This window comes from Diceros bicornis, unplaced genomic scaffold (genome assembly GCF_020826845.1).
Source record: "Diceros bicornis minor isolate mBicDic1 unplaced genomic scaffold, mDicBic1.mat.cur scaffold_73_ctg1, whole genome shotgun sequence".
Taxonomy (NCBI): domain Eukaryota; kingdom Metazoa; phylum Chordata; class Mammalia; order Perissodactyla; family Rhinocerotidae; genus Diceros; species Diceros bicornis.
This window is the reverse complement of record NW_026691615.1, coordinates 2,818,467-2,838,160: the sequence shown is the minus strand read 5'-3', so window position 1 is coordinate 2,838,160 and position 19,694 is coordinate 2,818,467. Positions and strand designations below refer to the sequence as shown.

General features: G+C 61.2%; 1 protein-coding gene across 1 annotated transcript in view; it reads right to left on the bottom strand.

The window, feature by feature from the left end:
* Positions 1-1,859: 1,859 nt before the first annotated feature.
* Positions 1,860-19,694, bottom strand: part of PTPRS (protein tyrosine phosphatase receptor type S) — a 92,230-nt gene continuing 74,395 nt past the window's right edge. The window contains exons 13-34 of the mRNA XM_058538054.1: positions 18,191-18,308; positions 16,254-16,862; positions 15,785-15,882; positions 14,803-15,056; positions 14,122-14,215; positions 13,801-14,016; positions 13,204-13,361; positions 12,703-12,714; positions 12,478-12,590; positions 11,347-11,394; positions 10,073-10,170; positions 9,873-9,996; positions 9,126-9,301; positions 8,928-9,047; positions 7,244-7,398; positions 6,883-7,168; positions 6,470-6,648; positions 5,736-5,862; positions 5,527-5,652; positions 2,960-3,114; positions 2,665-2,800; positions 1,860-2,196 (exon numbers count right to left, since the gene is read on the bottom strand). Coding sequence (XP_058394037.1) covers positions 2,128-2,196; positions 2,665-2,800; positions 2,960-3,114; positions 5,527-5,652; positions 5,736-5,862; positions 6,470-6,648; positions 6,883-7,168; positions 7,244-7,398; positions 8,928-9,047; positions 9,126-9,301; positions 9,873-9,996; positions 10,073-10,170; positions 11,347-11,394; positions 12,478-12,590; positions 12,703-12,714; positions 13,204-13,361; positions 13,801-14,016; positions 14,122-14,215; positions 14,803-15,056; positions 15,785-15,882; positions 16,254-16,862; positions 18,191-18,308 — 3,471 coding nt within the window. The 3' untranslated portion in view covers positions 1,860-2,127. The remainder of the gene's footprint in view (positions 2,197-2,664; positions 2,801-2,959; positions 3,115-5,526; positions 5,653-5,735; positions 5,863-6,469; positions 6,649-6,882; positions 7,169-7,243; positions 7,399-8,927; positions 9,048-9,125; positions 9,302-9,872; positions 9,997-10,072; positions 10,171-11,346; positions 11,395-12,477; positions 12,591-12,702; positions 12,715-13,203; positions 13,362-13,800; positions 14,017-14,121; positions 14,216-14,802; positions 15,057-15,784; positions 15,883-16,253; positions 16,863-18,190; positions 18,309-19,694) is intronic.

The window sequence follows — 19,694 nt, the reverse complement described above, 5'->3', positions numbered from 1 at the left end:
TCTATATTGATTTCTTCTTTAAACCACGCCATATTTAGAAATGTGTTTTAAAATCTCCCACTCTACGCCTTTTCAGGGGAGGCTAATTTTACCACAGAATCTACTCCTTAGGGCCAAGATCAGGTTATCTAATATTCATTTCTTGGAATTTGAGAAGATCGCCATTGCTGATTTTTATAAATGTTCCACTTGTGTTTGAGAATTGTGGGGGTGGGGGATATAGGGTTTGATAAATCTATTTGACTTAGTTTATTAATGGTGTTACTCACATCTTCTATATACATATTTATTTGTGACTACTGGATCTGATGGTTTCTAAAAGGGGTGACCCCACTCTTTCCTAGGCTGGGCCCCTGCCCTCAGTAAGACCAACCATTCTCATCCCTGGAGTGTCTATGTAACCTTGGGGGGGACCATCCCCTGGGGTCCGACTCTGGCTCAGAGTCCGGGCCCACTCATTGGACAGCCCAGAGTGTTGGGGAGAAAGTGCTCCCAACCCCGTGGACTCTGCTGCATCATTGGCCCTTCTGCAGAAGGCAGCCCAGCGTGGTGTTTGGGGCTGTGGATGAGACACTGCGATATGAATCCCAGCTCCCCTCAACTCACGTGGCTCTCTCTGACCCCCAGTTTCCCCACCTGTAAATCGGGCTGATGACTCCCATCTCAGAGAGCTGGCCCATGGAACACACTCAGTGGTCACTATTCTCAATGAGACCGTGAGGTGGCCACTGCAGGACCAGGGCCTGGGTTCTGGGTTCAAATCTCGGCACGGCCCCTTAGATGCTGTGTGCTCTTGGACAAACACCACCGCCTCTCTGGGCCCCACTCCTCGTTGGACTGTCTACACAACAGAACGAGAACACATCCGCTCTCAGGGGATGAGACGGGACGGGACAGGACAGAGAGGGGCACAACAAAGACTCCACCACTGGCCGGGGTCGGACAATCTTCCTTTAATACAAAGTCGATATATCTACATACACAGAGGCGGGACCCAGCTGCTTCCATCTGAATAGACAGCATCGAAAGCAACAGCAGATCCACTCTTGTACAAAGAGAAAAACTCGCTTGGGGGTGGAGGGATCCCATCCTTCTGTTTCTGCCCCCAAACTGCCCCACAGTCCCGGGGGGAAAGGGTCCCTGATTCGGGGCAGCACTGGCCTCTCTCCCCGAAGAAGTGGAACCCCCCATTTTGTTCAGTCCTCCTCCTCGGGGGGTGGGACACGGGGGCTCAGGTGTGGGGGGGTCGCTGCCATCTCCTCAGTTGGCAGCGCCCACCCCGGTGGGTTCGACCCGACGCTGGTGGGCCCAAGTTCCCCCACTGCACCACCCTCCGAACCGTCCTTGATATGTCTGCGAATTTCATTAAAAAAAAAAAAAAAGGAAAAAAAGGAGGAAAAGAAACCAGGAGCAAAAGGATGTCTTATTTTTGAGCGAGGCACGCGGAAAAAGAGAAGTCACAGGGGCGGCCGCGGGCCCGCGCGTGCCCGCGACACAGCCATCACGGAAGAACGCTTCCTACGGTGAAAAAATAGACTGTCTGTGAACAGAGCAGGAATAAGCAAAGTTCTGCTTAAATTCATTGACTGGCAAGTCTTTTTTCGTTGTTTTCTGTTTGTTTCTTCTTTTAAAAAAAAAAAGAAAAAAAATACACTATTTAAAAAAAGAAAAGAAATGTCACTGGATATAGTTACACTGAGTTTGAAAAGAAAGCTGAATTCTGCGCCCCCCAGCCCAGCGCCCCCAGGGCTGCAGGGTGGGAGGGCTCCCCGGGGGAGGCCGAGGGGTCCGGCTCATGGCCCCCGCCCTCCTCTGGTTCTGGGGAGGACCCCTGTTTGTCTCCGTCCCCCCACCCCCCCCACCCTGGAATCTCGTTTTGGAATCAGAAGGAAAAGCGGAATGTGGCAAGTATTTGAAGGCGGCGGCCGGTCCAAGGGAGGTCGCTGGGGGCCGCACAGGGGGCCACGTCGTTCCCGGAGACCCTGCAGAAACGGGGCCACCGCCTCCTCCTGCCCTGGTGGCCGCCTCCTCCTGCCCGGGCCGCCGGGGGTCCAGGCCTCCGGGGGTCCACCCGGCGCGGGCAGAGGCATCTGGGCCGGTGGAGTTGGCCGGGGGGCGACCATGGCTTTAGGTTGCATAGTGGTCAAAACTTCCGAGGTACTCCAGGGCCGCCTGGTAACAGAACTGGTACTCATCCTGTCGGAGGGGAGGGGAACGGGGGCTCCGTCACGGCCTCCGCTGCTCTGAAGCCCCCCAGGGCTCCCTATGGCCCTCAGGAGCAGCCCCGTGCGTGGGAAGTGGGGCTAGGAGTCTGTGACCCCAGCTTGTCTCCCCAGAGACGGGAGAGTTTTGAGGACACTTAAAATTTAAAATGCCCAACAGGAACGTGGGTACAGGGAGGTCCCTCTGTGCTCCCATCTGGGGACAGGTGCGACTTTAGGATCCGTGGCCGTGCCAGGGTCCTGGCTGAGCCGTGAACTTGCTGTGACTTCAGGACCCCGATGGACTCATCTCTATCCACTCCGCGGGATGCCTCTCGGCTCTGGGCTTGCGTCTACTCTCGTGTCCAAAGGGTCGACTAGTTTGGGGACCTTCCACCCACAAGAACCCAGGGTGGCTGCGTCCATCTCACAGAGGGGGAAACCGAGGCCCATCCCTCCTCACCTCTGTCTGCACCATGGCCGGCCTCTGGGTCCGCAGCATCTTCACGGTCTGGAAGATGTCCACCACGCCCTCGTACCGCATGCGCTCCAGCACGATGCTGAGCGTGATGAAGACGCCCGTCCTGCCCACGCCCGCACTGTGGGGGGAGCACGGCAGCTCAGGACCCCCGAGCTGACCGCCCGGTCCCCCAGCGATGAAAACTGCCCGAACCAGATTGCTGGGGGCTCGAGGCCATCCCCGTGAGGCCTCAGTTTCCCCAGCTGGGCAAAGGGCGGGGGCCTGGGGGGTGGCTCACCTGCAGTGGACAGAGATGGGGCCGTCCTGGCCAAACTGCTCCTTGGTCTTGTGTACCTGGCCGATGAAGTCGATGAAGCCCTCCCCCGACTTTGGCACGCCCTGCTCCGGCCAGTCCGTGAACTGGAATTGCCGGACGGTCCGGGACTGGCCATCCTGGAGTGGAGAGAGAGCCCGGTCTTGCTATGAAGGTCGGCGAGGTCATCATTGCTTTCTGCTCCCGCAAACCTCCAGCCCCATCCTCCATCACCGGCCAACACCATCCGCCATCCACCCCGGTGACTCATTGTCCTTCACCATCGAATGGCACCATCTTGCGTTCGGATGCTCCAATGTCATCTTCACTGCCCAAGGATGCCAACGTCCTCCTCCTTCACCCACCATCCAACACCTTTGCCATCCAGTGACACCATCTTACACAGCCATGGTCCACCCCCCACCACCCAACGGGTCCTCTTGCCACATCTCCAGTCCCATCCACCAGACCCGTGTGACATCCAACACCACCATTCTCTGCCATCCTTCATGCTTCGCCACCCCACAGAGCACCCAACATCTGCCCTTCTCAGTCCCATTCTCCATGATCCTCTGTCATCCTCCATCTGTATCATCTCAGAGCACCACAGCACCTCCCAACTCCATCATCTTCCATCCTTTATCATCCAACAGCGCCATCTTCCATCCCTCACCATTGACTACCCGTCATCGTCTACCACCCAACGGCGCCATCATCTTTCATCCTTCACCACCCAATGGCGCCATCTTCCACCAGCTACCACTGGTAACTTATCATCTGTTACCGGCACTATCCAACACTGTCCTCTTCTATCCTTCACTACCCAACTGTGCAACCTTCCCCTATTCACCATCATCTGAGGCTAACTCATCATCTTCTATCACTCACCCGCACCATCTGACACCATCATTCTCCGCCCTTCACCATCCACCGCTGGTAACTCATCATTTTCTACTGGTGCCATCTAACACCATCATCTTCCATCCTTCACCATCCAATGGCACCATCTTCCACCACTGATTACTCGTCATCTTCTATCACCTAAATGCACCACCCAACACCATTACCTCCTGTCTTTACCATCCACCACTGCTCACTCATAATCCTTGAGCATCCAATGATGCCACCTTCCACTGACTTTCTCCGTCCCCCTCTACTCAACCATCCTTCTCTCCAATCCTGTCTTCCCACTACCCAGTGGTACCACCCAACGTCTCCACTCTCTGCCACCTTTCCATTCATCATGACCCAATGGCTCCATTTTCCACAATCCATCACTAGGCATTCGTCACTCTTCACCATGCAAGGGCACCGTCTTCCACTGATATTCCCTATCCTCCTTCACCCACCATCTGCCTTTTCCCAATCACATTCTCTGCATCAAAATGGTGCCATCCAATGACACCATCTTACCCTGATGGTCTCCATCCTCCAACCACCTGACGCTTCCTTTCTCCAATCCCATCTTCCTCTATCTTGTACCTTCAACAGCACTGTCTACTATCATTGACCACTGAAGGGTCACCATTCTTTCTACACAAAGTCATTTTCCATTGATTTCCTCCATCCTCTGCTGGCCACACATTTGCCCTTCTCCAGTCTCGTCTTCATCCATCCATCGCTGATAACACATCACCTTCACTGACTTGTGGTACCACCCGTAGCATTCTCCATCCTCTGTTATCCATACATTCCATTCTCCAATTCTGTCCAACATCATGCTTGTTTACCACCCTCCACCACCATCCAGTGGTACCACCTTCCACTGATTCTCCAATCCCACATTCCACCAACCCAACGGCACCATCTTGCACCACCCACGCACTCTTACCAACGATGCTGTTCGTTCCTCAGGCTTCACCACCCACTGGCAACATCTTGACTGACATTCCCCACCCCCATCATCCTACCCCTGAATTCTCCAACACCCTCTTCCGCCACTAACTGTGATCCTTTATCACCCCACAGGGCCACCTTCCACTGTCCGTCTTCATCAGTTGCCATCTGACACCTGCCTTCTCCCACCACCCGACACTGCCACCCTCCATTGGGTCTTCACCAGCCCACACCGTCCACTCTCCATTCTCGTCTCTCCCCACCCAATGGTGCCAATTTCCACCACTTGACTCCCACTGTGCACCACTCTTTTCCGTTCCACAGCTCTGGTCTCCACTACTTAGCACCATCAATCTGTTAAATCCCCCCCGCCATGTTTTCAGCCCTCTAACATCATCCTCCACAAGTTGTTGCTTCCAGGAGAACGCCCCACTTACTCCCTTTTACATGAGCGCCATGTTCTCTGGCCAGTGATGCTACTCACGCTCCAAGGGGGACACTACGGGGTCAGCACAGGGACATCGCCCTCTTGTCCACTCACTGGTGGTAGGAGTGATTAGCCAACTGGTCAACTCATTCTTCTTCCTCCCAACCCCCAGTGCTTATTCCTACCCCAGGGCCTTTGCTTCTCCCCCCAACTAGGGAAGCCCTCTCCAGCAGCCTGTAGAGTCCGGCCTGGGTTCCAATCCCTCCCAGCAACCCACCCCCACACTCACCCGGGCGTCTGTGACCTTGAATTCCCGCAGGATGTACTGAGGCATGTTATATTCCGCCATCGGATCCACCACGAAATACTGGTAGCGGGCAGAGCGCTCGGCTGGCCAGTACTGGTGACACTTCTCCTGTCGAGGAGATGGCGGTTGTGGTCAGCCTTGTCCGAGTCCCGGCCGGGCCCCCGTCCCACCCTCCACGGCCCCCGGCTCACCCGGCCCATCTCGCGTAGCTTGGTTAGCATAACCACGATGGTGGAGTTGTTCTCCCACAGCATGCGCCAGAAGTCCTCCGTGGTCTCCGCCAGCGGCCCCTGCGTCGCGATGTAGGCCTTCTGCTGCCTGCGGGGTGGGCTGTGTGAGGCCAGGGCCGGCGGGGGGCACCCAGGCCTGGGCCTGGAACTGACGCTGCCCGGTGGCTCAGTACCAAACCGGGACTCCATGTTAGCCACACGCGCAGACTCAGGCAGGGCTGCCCGGGGCACCGCCGCTCTCCCCGCCCTCTTAATAACCTCATTCTGCGCACGGGGGAACCATCAGCCTCGGGATACATTCCAGCTCCTCGAGGAAGCTGCAAGACCATCCGCTGACCTCTCCTGCCCTCCTCCTCCACGGCCCTCAAGGGCCCTTAAAATATTTTCAGCTGTTTGCACAGGCCACGTTCTGCATGTCGAGCAGTATCCCTGGCCCCCAACCTAGATGCCAGCAGTAGCCCCTCTCCCCCACTCACATCAAGACAACCAAAAATGTCCCCACATCGCAAATTTCCCGAGTGGCAGAATTGCCCAGATTGAGAACCACTGATGTGGAAAACACATGGAACCACGTTACGGACAGCAGCCATCAGTTAAATACACATCTAAAGAGTCCCTCTCTGTCTCCACACGAGTCCGGAGGCGCCTCGCAGGCAGGGCCGGGGCCCCAGCATGGCCGGGCCAAGGTGAGGTACCTGTAGCCGTCGATGAAGCTGGCGTTGATGTAGTCGGAGCCCTCCACGCCCCGGATAGGCTGCAGGCAGACCCGCGTGCTCTCGTAGGGCATGATGTTCACCAGGCGGTTCTTGAACTTGTTACAAGGCAGATTGGCACTGATGAAGCGGGACGTGTGGGCTTTTGAGTTGGCCAGCCGCTGTGGGGACGAGGAGGTGGGGGACTACCATCAGGACGGCCTCCGGCCGGGGGCCTGCTTTCTCCGGGGATGGGGAGGGCCGTGCGTTCTCAGCCAGAGTGCCAATGGCGGGACGGCAGGCAGAGGAACGTCAACCCCACCTAATCTGGCTCCCATTGCTGGGGGCCACTCTGGCCTCCAGCTCTTCGTCGCCCTCTCCCACCCGCCCCCAGCAGCCTCTGCACCCCGTCCCACCTTGAACTCGAGTTCCATGCCGGTGACGTGCTCGCCGGGCTCCACCTGGGCCAGCTTCTGGATGTAGGCGTAGAGGCTGCGGGCGGGCACCTCCGTGTTGCCGCAGCCCACCGCCTCCAGCAGGGCCTCGTGGATGAAGCTGTACTGGTCCTCGGTCTGAACCATGTAGTTGCGCTGGGAGCGCATGAGCGTCACGTGCCCGTACACGTCCACCGTCTTCTCTGGCTTGATCCGCTCCAGCATGGCGTCGATGACGATGAAGCAGCCCGTGCGGCCCACGCCGGCGCTGCGGGGATGGGGGCGGTCAGGGCTCCTCGGGGTGGGGGACGGGGCAGGGCGCGGAGGGCGGGGACGGGCCTACCTGCAGTGGACCACGACGGGGCCCGCGTCCGGCGGGTTACAGGTCTTGACTCTCCGCAGGAAAGCCAGGAACGGCGTCGGGTACTCGGGCACCCCGTGGTCCGGCCACGCCGTGAACTGGAACTGCCGGACCTCCCGTTTCTCGCTGGAGCCGTTCTGGGGGCCACAGGGACATCTGTCACCCGCGGGCAGGGGACGCCCAAATCCACCCCTTGAGGGCGCCCGTGAGCCCCTGAGTCAGGTCTCCCTCCTCTGCCCACAGCCCTCCAGGGCTCCCCCTCCCTCCCGGGAGAAGCCCACCTCCTCCCTGCGGCCCCCCCAGGCCCTACACAACCTGCCCCGTCCCCTCCCTGCCCTCCCTCCTCCCTCTATCCTCCTCCTCCCTCTGCTCCAGCCACATGGGCTCCTCACTGTTCCTCCAAAACACCAGGCCTGGTTCTGCCCCAGGGCCTTTGCACGGGCTGTGCCCTCTGCCTGGAACACCTCGTGACTCCCTTCCTCACCAACTCCAGATGCCCCAATACACACTCTATTCTTCTCCCCTGCTTTATTTTTCTCCTACATGTAAGATTTCTTATCATTTTACATATTATCATCTGTGTCTGGCTCATTAGACTGTCAGGCCCACAGGAGCAGGACTTGGCTTGTCTTGGTCCCTGCTGTGTCCTGGTGCCCAGGTCAGGGCCTGACGTACAGTGCGTACTTAACACGTGTGCATGAACTGAGAATTCTTACTCCCTCCTGTCCATCTACTCAGTTTTCAACACCTGGGCCAGGCGTGGGCTTAACATTGAGAGACTGACACCCAGGCTGGGTGTCAGGGGAGCACTGCGGTGTCTGCAGCACCTCCCCTCCCCATCGTGACAATCAAAAATGTCCCCAGACATTGCCGAATGTCCCCTGGGTGGCAGAACTGCCCAAACTGAGAACCACTGATGCAGGTCACGTGGAACCATGTTATGGACAGCAGCCATCAGTTAAATACACGTCTAAAGATTCCCTCCGCCCCCACCCCTGACTGCCCGAGGTGAGCAGGGTCTCGTCAGCTCTGTTTTCTACTCAAGAAACCCTTGAGGGCAGGGCTGAGACCCCATCAGGACCCCATCATAGGCCCAGGCTGGCGGGGGCCAGAGGGCAAGGTGGTGGGGAAGATCTGGGCATGAGTGACGGCAAGGGGACAACACGTTCATGGCTAAATTGGATTCTGCTGTTTTTTTTTTTTTTTGTGAGGAGATCAGCCCTGAGCTAACATCCGCCAATCCTCCTCTTTTTTTGCTGAGGAAGACAGCCCTGGGCTAACATCGGTGCCTATCTTCCTCCACTTTATATGGGACGCCGCCACAGCATCGCTTGCCAAGCAGTGCGTCGGTGCGCGCCCGGGATCCGAACCAGCGAACCCCGGGCCGCCGCAGCGGAGTGCGCGCACTTAACCGCTTGCGCCACCAGGCCGGCCCCTGGATTCGGCTGTTTTGTCCGCCTGCTGTGGGTGGAGACAAGAGGTGCCCCCCGCCCCGCCCCGAGCCTCAGTTTCCCCACACGTGAAGTGGGCTACGTGAGGATGTGGTCAGCCTGGGTCAACACGTTTGCTTTCCTCTCTGTCCCAGGGGAGCTCCCGGGGCAGAAGCTGGGGCCCTCTGCCTTCCTCCTGTGCCCCCATCGCCCCCTCCCACGGCCCCCGGCCCCACCTTGTGCAGAGAGAATGTCCGCACGCAGAACGTGGCCAGCTCGATGGTGTCCAGTAGCGTGACCTGGATGAAGCCGTAGGTCTCCGTGCCCCTGTGGGGCCAGTACTGGTCACACTTGATCTGCAGGGGGCAGGAGAACGGGGGTGAGCGTGGGCCGGGGCGGGCCGGGGCCCGGGGGGCCGCGGGGTCCAGCCTCACCCGTGACTTCTCCTCCAGCCGCGTCATCATGACGATGGTGGCCGAGCGTTGCTCCCACACCATCCGCCAGAAGTCGCCGAAGGTCTCCGGGAGCGGCCCCTGCGTGGCGATGTACGCGTTCTGCCGCCGGTAGCCATCCACGTAGTTGGCATTGATGTAATCGCTGCCCACGATGCCTAGGGCCGGGGCAGGAAGCCAGAGATCAAGGGGGAGGCTCTGTCCATCTGGCCCGCCACCTCCTGGAAGCCCTCCTGGATTGCCTCAATCTGTCCCCAAGGAACCCTTCATGGTTCTCCACCTCAGCACTACTGCCATTTGGGGCCAGGTCACTCTCCATGGTGGGGGCCGTCCTGTGCATTATAGGGTACTGAGCAGCATCCTTGGATTCCATCTTATAGATGCCACTAGCAGCCCCTTCCCCAAATTGTGACCAGAAAAATGTCCCCTTCTCCAAACTGTGACCACCAAAATGTCCCCAGGCATTGCCGAATGTCCCCTGGGCAGCAGAGCTGCCCTGGTTGAGAACCACTGATGTAGAGAGACAGGTGGAAGGATGTTATGGACAGCAGCCATCAGTTAAATGCATATCTGAAAATTCCCAGTGGCCTCTGGCTGGAGAGGAACCAGAATCAGGCCTCAGTTTCCCCATCTGTCCCCTAGCTCGTCCACGCTGGCCCCGACCCGTGGCCGAGAGGGGCCGTGGGGTCTGTGCGCTCTCGGCGGAAGGAGGCGGGCCCCGCGGGCTACCTTCGATGGGCTGGAGGATGACGCGGGAGTGGTCGTAGGCGATGACATTGGCGTAGCGGTTCTTGGGCTTGTTGACCTCCAGGTTGGAATGTTCCCACGTGAACTGCTGGCCCGGATCGATGGACTGCGGGGGAAGGGGAGGGGCAGGCGTCAGGGTGGGCGTCGGGGGGCCGGGAGGGCGGGAGGCGGGCCCTGCTCACCTCATACTCCTGGGATAGCTTGAGGCTGTCATTCGCCTTCAGACGCTCCGTGTGCTCGGCCATGTCCGCGATGGGGATCGGCGGGTGGCTCAGCATGCCTGCGGGCAGAGCAGACCCCGCCGGCGCGGGACGGTCACCGGGGGGGGCCAGCCCCAGGGCGGGGGGCGCGGGGCGGGGGAGGTGCTCTACAGTGTGAGTCTGCGATGGACGAGCTGCGTTAGAGGGCGTGGCGGGGACGGGGACCCCAGGCCTGCGCGCGTCCGGAGGCGGGAGTGCTGGAGGCTGCAGCTCCCGGCCGGGCGAGCCCGACACCCCTGGTTCACAGTGTCCGCCTGTCCCGGTCCCCCCGACCCGGCTGGGGACACGGGGGCTGGGGAAGGGTCGCCCGGAGGAAGTCGAGCTCCTGGTGCCTGGTGGCAGCAGCAGGCAGGTGACACAGACATGAAGAAGCAGATGCAGCCCGCTGGGTCTTCGGAAATATCGTCCCCAGGGTGGGGGGCGAGACGGACACCCCGTTCCACCTCTTTCGGGACAGAGGGACCGCAAAGTCCTCTGCCAGCTGGAGTTGAGGGACGGGGGACACAGGGTGTGTGTGTGTTGTGGGGGACGGGGGTCCCCATCTGTGCACTGCTTAGGGCAATGACCCTGGGGGCTCATTCCCCACCTGGGATGTGGAATGGTGACGTCCCTTATCTTGGAGCCCCTGGGGGGGCTGCTGGAGGTGGCAGGGGGGGCCTGGCTCTTTCTCCCCGATATCTGGGTCTGTCAGGCGCCCATCCTCGCCCGGGGCCCGGCGGCTACACGGTGACTTGCACGGTCTCTCTGCACCTACATCGACCCCAGACTAAGCTGAACTGTTAGCTCACGGTTTAAACGGTTGGCCGTTAGTTAAATGGAAGTTAAACCGTTAAAAGACGGCCAGGCTGGCTGGTAAACGGCTGTTGTTGCGAGCCCTCTGCCTCACCGGCTGCCCCCCACAAGCCTGCGTCTAAGGGGTCTGAGGCCGGCGACCGTCTGCCTGGAGGGTCCCCCAGCTGCCACGCGGTGGCCTCTCGTCCTACACACGTACTAGCCTCTCCCCATCCCCGCCCCAACCCCTCGCCTACACACGCGCGGTCACCGCCAGCGACCCAAGGGCCCGCCAGCCCGGACCCCCGCCCCCCTCGAGAAGCCAGCGCGGACGGGCGGGCGGAGACAGGAGGCGGGATGGAGAAACCGAAGATGAAAACAGACGGGGGGGCGAAAGGAAGCCGAGAACAGACACAGAAACTAACTTTCAAAGTGAAACCCCGGCTCCCTGAGGGGGCTGCTGAGGCCCGAATCTGCAGAGACAGCAAACAATAAGTAAATGAAAACATGCGGGGTCCCCGACCCCCCACCCGGCGCTGGGGGCGCGTGAGGGACGCTCGGCTGCCCAGGGCCCCGACCTGAGAACCTACGGTCGCTGCTGTGTGTCCTGGTTTTTAGCCGTGACCTCGGGGAGACCCCCAAGCTTTGGGCTCTTCTGTCAACATGTCCCCCCAGACCGACCCGGCCCTGGGTCCCCTGTTGGGGTCAGCAGGAGGGATTCTGGGGGAAATGCAGGATGGTGATGGAGAAATTTGGGGGCAGGGGAAGGGCATATGGACCCATGCCATGAGCTTTAAGGAGGACTGCAGCCATCAGTTAAATACAAATGTTTAAAATCTGCATTCAACTGAAAACAGAGTTAACAGGAACCAGTGCAGAGACAGAAAGTAGAGACCGGGGTGCACGCAGAGGGCACAGAGCTAACCGTACTGCGAGCTCCTAAGGAGAACAGTGGCCATCAGTTGAATAAAATATTTCTGATTTGGTTAGAAGCAGCTGGCATGGGCCCATTCAGAGGGAGGAGATGGGCGAGTGTGGGTCACGGTGCATGAGGACGACCAAGGATAAGACCCCCATTCAGTTCCCCCACCAGGCATGGCAGGTGACCTCAGCTGAATCCTGTGCATCTACAGGGAACTACGAAGAGGTGACGGAGCATCTGCAGCCGCGGGGGGGAGAGAGGCGGGGCACGGGGGAGGGCATTTTCTGTGCCTCGCAGGGGACGCATCATCCCAGGACGTGTGCAAAAACCCCAACACCTCCCACCGAGTGAGCTTCAGACTAGAGGTGTGAACAAAGCCCAGCTCTTCCCGCCAGACGAAATGAGGGTTTTTTTTTAGATGTCCTCTAAGCTCCCGGAGAAGACAGCAGCCATCAGTTAAATGCAACTTGTCAAAACGCTCGCTTGGTCGTCGGCAGAACCGACCCATGACAGCTCCAAGCCCAGACCCCCGTAGGAATCTGAGAATCGGGAATTTCACTGCGCCGAGCCCGGTCCTCGTCCCCCAAGCTACCTCCCGTCGGCGTCGTCCCTGGCACCCGGGGTAAGCACATACCTGGCGTCTGGAAGTTAATGCGCCTCATTTCCACGGGGTCTTTGGGGTGGTGGGGGGCGAGGTCGGCGTTGTTCAGGAGGCATTTGGTGCGGGGCTCCGAGTCCTTCCGTTTACTGCGTGGGAGCAAGCAGAAGTGTGGGTGAGCACCCCTCGGGCGCGGTGCCACCCCGGTCCCCCTCCACGGGCTCCCGCCTTGGGCCTCCAGGGGGCAGGGCCAGCTCTTACCTGTCAGGTTTGCTGCTCCGGAAAGCAGATCCAGGCGAGAAGGAGGGAAAAGGAGACACATGAGGGCGTGCTGACCCTACGGGCCTGCTCTGTGACTCTGGGCGGCTGGCTTAACCTCTCTGAGCCTTGGAAAATCTCTTCCGGAAAACGGGGCTAATTCTTCCTGTTTGGTCCCCCGCCACTGAGCTGGGACACGTCCCGTGTGGCCACTACAATTACTATCCTCCTTAAATGGGACAGAGGCAGCCTGCACCCCAAACCCTGCTGAGTGGGGTGGGGGGCTTAAAAGAAGGCATATCACTGGCCTGGTATGAAGCCCAGCCCTGCCCTCCCCCCGGCTGTGTGACTTTGATCGAGTGGCTTACCCTCTCTGAGCCTCAGTTTTCCCCTCTGTACCAAAGAGGACTTCTGAGACGACCCTGCTCTGGATCTTTCCAGATCCCCCCACTCCTCTCCAGGAAGCCCTCCCTCCCGTCTAGTGGGGGACGATGGGGGGCTCACTTCTTGTAGAGCAGGATGGCAATGACGATGCAGATGATGAAGACCACGGCCAGCACGGGCCCGATCACCCAGATGAGCCCCTCCTCGCCGTCCACGATGGGCTGGGGGTCGGGGTTATCCAGCTGGAAGGGGTCTGAGAAGGGGCTGGCTGCAAATGTCTGTAGGAGTGGGGCGGGGGGACTTCCGTCAGCATCTATCCTTCTCACTGTGTCCCTCCCCTGCTCTAAACCCTCCTATGGCTCCCAAGAGCCGTGACCCCAGTGGTCTGCAGGGCCTGGCCCACCTTTGTTCTCCCCACACCCCTCTGCTTCAGCCACCCTGAGATCTTTTTTGTTCCTCTGGCACCTCCAGCCCTTTGCACATGTAAATGCTGGGAATGCCTTGTCTTCGTTGAACTCCTATGCATCCATCAAAGCCCCAGCTCCAAGGCCCCTTCCTCTAAAAACCCTTTCCCTAACCTCAAATACTTTCCTCTGACCAGAAGAAGCTGGGAGGAGCTGTGTCTGGCTCTGAAATCAGGGCTCTGGGGGCTGAGGCCACTTCGGGGCCTGCCTCACTCAGAGGGTGTGGCTGGATGTGGGCAGACACAGGACTTACGGGCTCACTCTTCTGCAGCAGAGCGAGCACGAATAGAACATATCGGTGGCCAGGCTCCAGGCCCCTGTTGTCAAAGCCCCCGTACTGCTTCTGGTCACCTGGGTGGAAAGTGGACGGCAACATGGAGAAGCGGGCCGCAATGTAGGGCCGGGGCACCTCGAGCTGGCGCGAGTGCCGGAGGCTGCGTCTTTGCAGCCGGGAGATGTCCTGGATGAGCTGTGGGAACAGAGGCGTGGGGTGCTCAGAGCCTGGCTGGGAGCAACCGGGCTCACGAGAGCTGGGAGGCATCCTGGCCTCGCAGATCGTGCCCCGGGCCCTCACCTCCTCCAGGTCCATGTCCTCCGGGCTGCCCAGCGGGGTCAGGAACTGGCCGCCACGGGACTTGCGCAGTGGCACCATCACAATAAAGTAGCTCCTGTCGGGAGATGAAGAGTCAGAGGGGGGATGGGGGTGAGTGGGGGAGCCCCCTCTCTGAATCTTCCCCTCTGCTCATACAAGGGTCTACTCTCCTATAGCCCCAGCGATATATGACTACATTTCCCGACTCAAGCCTCGAGGCTTTCAATTATGCTGTGCCTTCTGCTAGAAAGCCACTTCCATGCAATTCTATTTCTCGAACTCCTATTCATCCTTCAAAGCCCCAGCTTCCATGCCCACACATTCTCGTGGCCCTTAATTCTTCTCTGCCTCCCGGGCAGAGTCCTCCTCTCCCCACCATGGGCCTGAGTGTTTCCAGCTCTGTCTCCCCATCAGTCCGGGAACCCAGGACCAGGAGAGGGTCAGGAACACGGGGGTGGCAGGGAACGTTGGAGGAGGAGACACGAGGCCACGTTTAGTGATGACGCCCGTGAGAAGCCCTGGACCTACAGGGCAGCCACACGAGATGGGGCTGAGATGATCCCTTGGGAAACCGAGGCACAGAGAGGTTAAGAGGGTGGCCCTGGTCACACAGCGGGCTAACGGGGGTGGGAGGAACCGCGGGCGGGGGGCGGTCACGCATACTGGACGGGCACGGGGCTCTGGCCGTCGGGCAGGTAGACCACGATGAAGCCGTCGGCGTCGGGCTTGGGGGCCACGCCGGGCTTGGTGTTGAGCAGGCTGAAGGCGGTCCAGGCCGTGACCGTCTGCTGGAGGCCGCCCAGGCCGCTGCCGCGGTTGGTCAGCACGAAGTTGTAAAAGGTGTGGGGCTTCAGGTGCGTGATGAGCTTCTTGGTGGTGCGGCCGTCCACCTCCACGGTCAGCCCGTTGTACTGGATCTGCGGGCCGGGGCCGGCTCAGCGGGCTCCGGGCTCAGCCCCCCACCGGACCCGGACGCCAGCCCAGCCGAGCCCCGACCCGCTCACTGTGACCCCAGAGGAGCCGCCAGCCCAGCCGAGCCCCGACCCGCTGACTGTGACCCCAGAGGAGCCGCCAGCCCAGCCGAGCCCCGACCCGCTGACTGTGACCCCCGACGAGCCTCCATCCCAGCCGAACCCCGACCCGCCGAACTGTGACCCCAGACGAGCCGCCAGCCCAGCCGAGCCCCGACCCACCGAACCGTGACCCCAGACTGGGCCTCCATCCCAGCTGAACCCTGACCCGCTTACTGTGACCCCAGACGAGCCGCCAGCCCAGCCGAGCCCAGACCCGCCGAACCATGACCCCTGACTGAGCCCCAATCCAAGCCAAGCCCTGACCTGCTGAACTGTGACCCCAGACTGAGCCCCGATCCCAGCCGAGCCCTGACCTGCTGAACTGTGACCCCAGACTGAACCTGGATCTAAGCTGAGCCCCAACCTGCTGAACTGTGACCCCAGACTGAGTCCCAATCCCAGCCGAGCCCCGACCCACCGAACCGTGACCCCAGACTGAGCCTGGATCTCAGCCGAGCCCTGACCCTAGGCTGAGCCCTGATCCTGACCGAGCCCTAATCCCAGACTGAGCCCTGATCCCAGCTGAAGCCGACCCTGCTGGGCCCCAGCCCGGCCGAGCCCTGACCCCTGACCTTGTAGGGCGTGGGCGAGTTGTAGTTGTCGGGGAACTCCCAGCTGAGCAGCACCGAGGTCTTCATGATCATCTTCACCTTGAAGTTCTTGGGCGAGACTGCGGCGCGGCGGGCGGGAGAGAGCAGAGAGAGGGCCCGTGAGCGCCGGGCGGGCGGGGGTGGGGCGGCCCAGGCGCTCCCTGTCGTCCGCTGTGCCCGTGCCCGCGGCCTTCCTGCCTGGCCCTGGCCCGACCCTGCCTGGCCCTGTCCCAAGTCCCTGCCGGGGGAGACGGCGCAGCTGCAGAGAGAGGTCGCGGGGGAGGAGGAGGGTGGGGACGGCGGTGCCACCTGGCACGTCCCACCTTGCCAACGCCGGAGCCTCCTCGGGGTCTGGACTCGCCTTGAGCGTCCACGAGGAAGCAGAAAAGCGACCACTTACCTGGGCGGGGGACAGGGAGGGGGCTCTGGTGCGGGGGTCCCACGCGCCTACCTTGGTCCCGCAGGAACGTCCGGTAGCGGACGGGGGGGCTGTAGGGGCCGGGGCCCTGGCGCGTGTGGGCTCGCACTTGGAGGTCATAGGCTGTGTCTGGCTTGAGGCCCCGCAGGGTGAGCACGTTCTCGGCGCCCGGCTCGGCCGCCGCAGGCAGCTCAGTCTCTCGGGCGGGGCCCGGGGCACCGGCCTCGCGCACGGCCACCGTGTACTTGACGATGGCCCCGTTGCGCTCGGCGGGCACGGGCGGCAGCCAGCGCAGCAGGACGGTGCCGGCCGAGGCGTTGCCGGCCGCCTCGAGGATCTGCGGGTGGCCACGGGGCGCGTCCTCGGGGATGCTCAGGACGGCGGCCGCCTCCTCCCCCAGCCCGCCGCGGCTCCGGGCCGCCAGCCGGAACATGTAGGTGGCGCCCCTGTGCACGCCCGCGGCGGCGTAGTGGTCCTCGGTGGGCGGGAACTCCAGGGTGGCCAGGGGCGACGTGTCCTCGCGGCCGAACTGTAGGCGGTACCCCAGCACCTCGCCGTCGGTGGTGCCGGCCGGGGGCTCCCAGCGTGCCAGCAGGCTGCCCTCGGGGGTCTGCTGCACCGACAGGGTGGGGCGGCCCAGCACTGCGGGGACACGGGGCGGCTGTCAGTCTGGGAGCCTGGGGCGGGGCGGCGATTCTGGAAAGGGGGTCTCCTCCGAAAGGGAGGGAGCCGCGGGGAGATCTGGGGGAACACTGCTCCAGGCAGAGGGAACAGCCAGTGCAAAGGCCCTGGGGCTGGATCGTGCTGCGCGAGTGCAGGGAACAGCGAGGAGGCAGGGGACTCAGAGGACCCGACAAAGAAAAACATCCACCGATGCCACAGCAGGCCCTCATCTCTTCACCTCCTCCTGTGGTTAACAAGTCACTCATCTCCTGCCTCGTTTATTTGCCCTTTGCCTTCCACTGGCACACGATGAACACCCATGGGATGCAGGAGTGTCCAAAATCCCACCCTGTGGTTCTCCCAGTCTGGGTAGGAATCAATGTGCCAAGGTCCTGATAAGGCGTGCAGTGGAGAAGCTCTGTGAATGCAACCAGGCTTTTCCACTGCAGGACTTATCAGGACCTTGAATGGACCGTGCTACGCGCAGTCACAGCGTATGCGTTGTATAGCAAGCACAGCTCTCAAGAGAGGAGGGAGGGGTCATGCAAGGCTTCTTGGAGGAGGTGACGTGGGACGTTGGACGCTGGAGGATAGAGAGACTGGGCAGATGAAGGGAATAGCACGGGGGTGCTGGCGGCAGTGTGGGGAGGGGCTGTGTCCAGCTGGCCCCTGAATGTCGGGCTCTGTGGCCAGAGGTACAGCACTGAGGGTCCCTGAACACACTGAGCCTGCTCCCCCTCCGAGCCTTTGCCCGGGCTGTGCCCTCTGCCCGGAACACACTCCCCCCACATTTTCACGGCTGCCTCTCTCTCCTCGCTCAGCCCAATTCTGGCTGGGGATAAAAACAGCCCTACCAGAAGGGGAAACTGAGGCAGGGCTGCCAGGAGAGGAGGCTTCCTGGTGCAGTGGGGGAGATGGCACAATACCCCAAAAAGACAGCCCACGTCGGGGGGTCAGAGCTATGATGGGGGAAGCACAGGGTGCTGGGGATGGTGGGATGGGGATGGGGAGGAGAGGGGCATCCAGGCAGAGGGACAGCCTGGGGAAAGCTGGGAGGGGACAGAGGACAAGGAGGTTAGAGGCAGCTGTTAACAGTCTCTGTCTGGCTGGAGCTAAGTGAGCGAGGAGGTGGTGATGAAGATGAGGCTGGCTGGATCACGCTGAGCCTGAATCCCCTCCTGAGCAGCCCCCACACCTTTGCTCTCGCTGCTGCCCCTGCACGGCGCACTCTCTCCCCACCTGGGCTCAAGAACTCTGGGGGGACACTCAGGGGCAAAGGGGCCGTGGGATGCGGGGGGGTCTCGTACCTGCTCCCTTGGTGACTACCACCTTGGGTTTGCTACGAGCGCCATCGCCTTTCATGGTGTACGCGGCTACCGTGATGGAGTAGGCAGTCTCAGGCTGCAGGTTTGTGATGACCATCTCCTGCGGGCAGGGGTGGGGTCAGCGATGCGACGAGGGCTGAGACTGGCCCCGCCCACCCTCCTCCCTGTGCTGGGGACAAGCCAGGCGCACGCGGGGCCCGGTGCGTGGGCGGCAGAGACGTGCACCCAAGCTCATGCACAGACCCCGACACGTAGCACGTCCATGCTGAGATGGGCACACGCAGCCTGACACTCCATGGTCGCTGCCAGGACCAGCACAGTCCCCTCCATCCTGGTCCCCCCCTCTGTCCTCCCTGCAGCCCCCACCAGAGGGCGCCGGTGAGCCCCTGAGTCAGGCCCCCCTCCTCTGCCCACAGCCCTCCAGGGCTCCCCCTCCCTCGGGGGAGAAGCCCACCAGGCCCTCCCCTCGCTCCCTCTGCTCCAGCCACACAGCCTGTGACTGCCCCCCCGCCCCCCCAGGGAGCTGATGGCTAAACACCGACCCCACCGTCTACACCCGTCCCTGCCAGAGCTGTAACCAGATGTGTATTTGTCTTGTTTCCATTAACATCCCTCCCACGGGATCTGGTATACAGCAGGCGCTCAATAAATTCCAGCTGTTCAATGAACAACAGAGCACGCTGATGTGCACGCACACCCCCCACCGTCACACGTGTGCCCACGTCCCCTCGCATGCACACCCACAAGCTCGGTCAGCATGCCTGGGCGCCATGGGGTGGCCCCACAAGAGCACGAGGAGGGGCACGGGGATGCACAAAGGAGGGTCTCCTGCCCCGGAGCCTCACATCTGGGCCTTCCTGGGGTCTTGGTGCGTGGCGACCCCCCGGGAAGTTCCCCCAGATTTGGGGTGGGAAAAGGCACCCGGAGTGGGTGGGGCCAGTGTCAACTGAACATTGGACTCGGAGCTCTCAGAAGAGCCTGTGGCACCCACATAGGGGCAGAAAGAGCCCAGAGAGAGGCAGCCACTTGCCCAAAGTCACACAGCCATCCCGACTCTGGCTCGGGGCCTCCCGAGAAAGCCTGGACGGCTGGAAACGGTGGCCCTGCAGGTCTCCTCTCCTGCCCCGGGCCCACGGACCCCTCTCATCACTCCAGGGCCAGAAGGAAGTGGACGCCTTGGCCGGAGAGAGAAACTTCTAGGTCAGAGAAGGCGGGTGACACGAGGGTGAGGCTGGGCTGGAACGTGACCCAGTTCTGATCTGCCAGGCCTGGGTCCAACAGCAGAGGCTACGGGGCGGAGGGCAGGTTGACACTGTCGGAAAGGTATTCTGCGCTGTGGGAACAGCCTGAGCAGAGCTGTGGAGGTGAGGACGGCCGGGGAGAGCAGAGCTGGGGGGTGCGGGGATGCGGAGAGGCATGGGCCCTGCGGAGTCCAGGTGGCGTCTGGGTAAGAGAGTAACAGATGACCTGTGTCCAGGTCATTTCT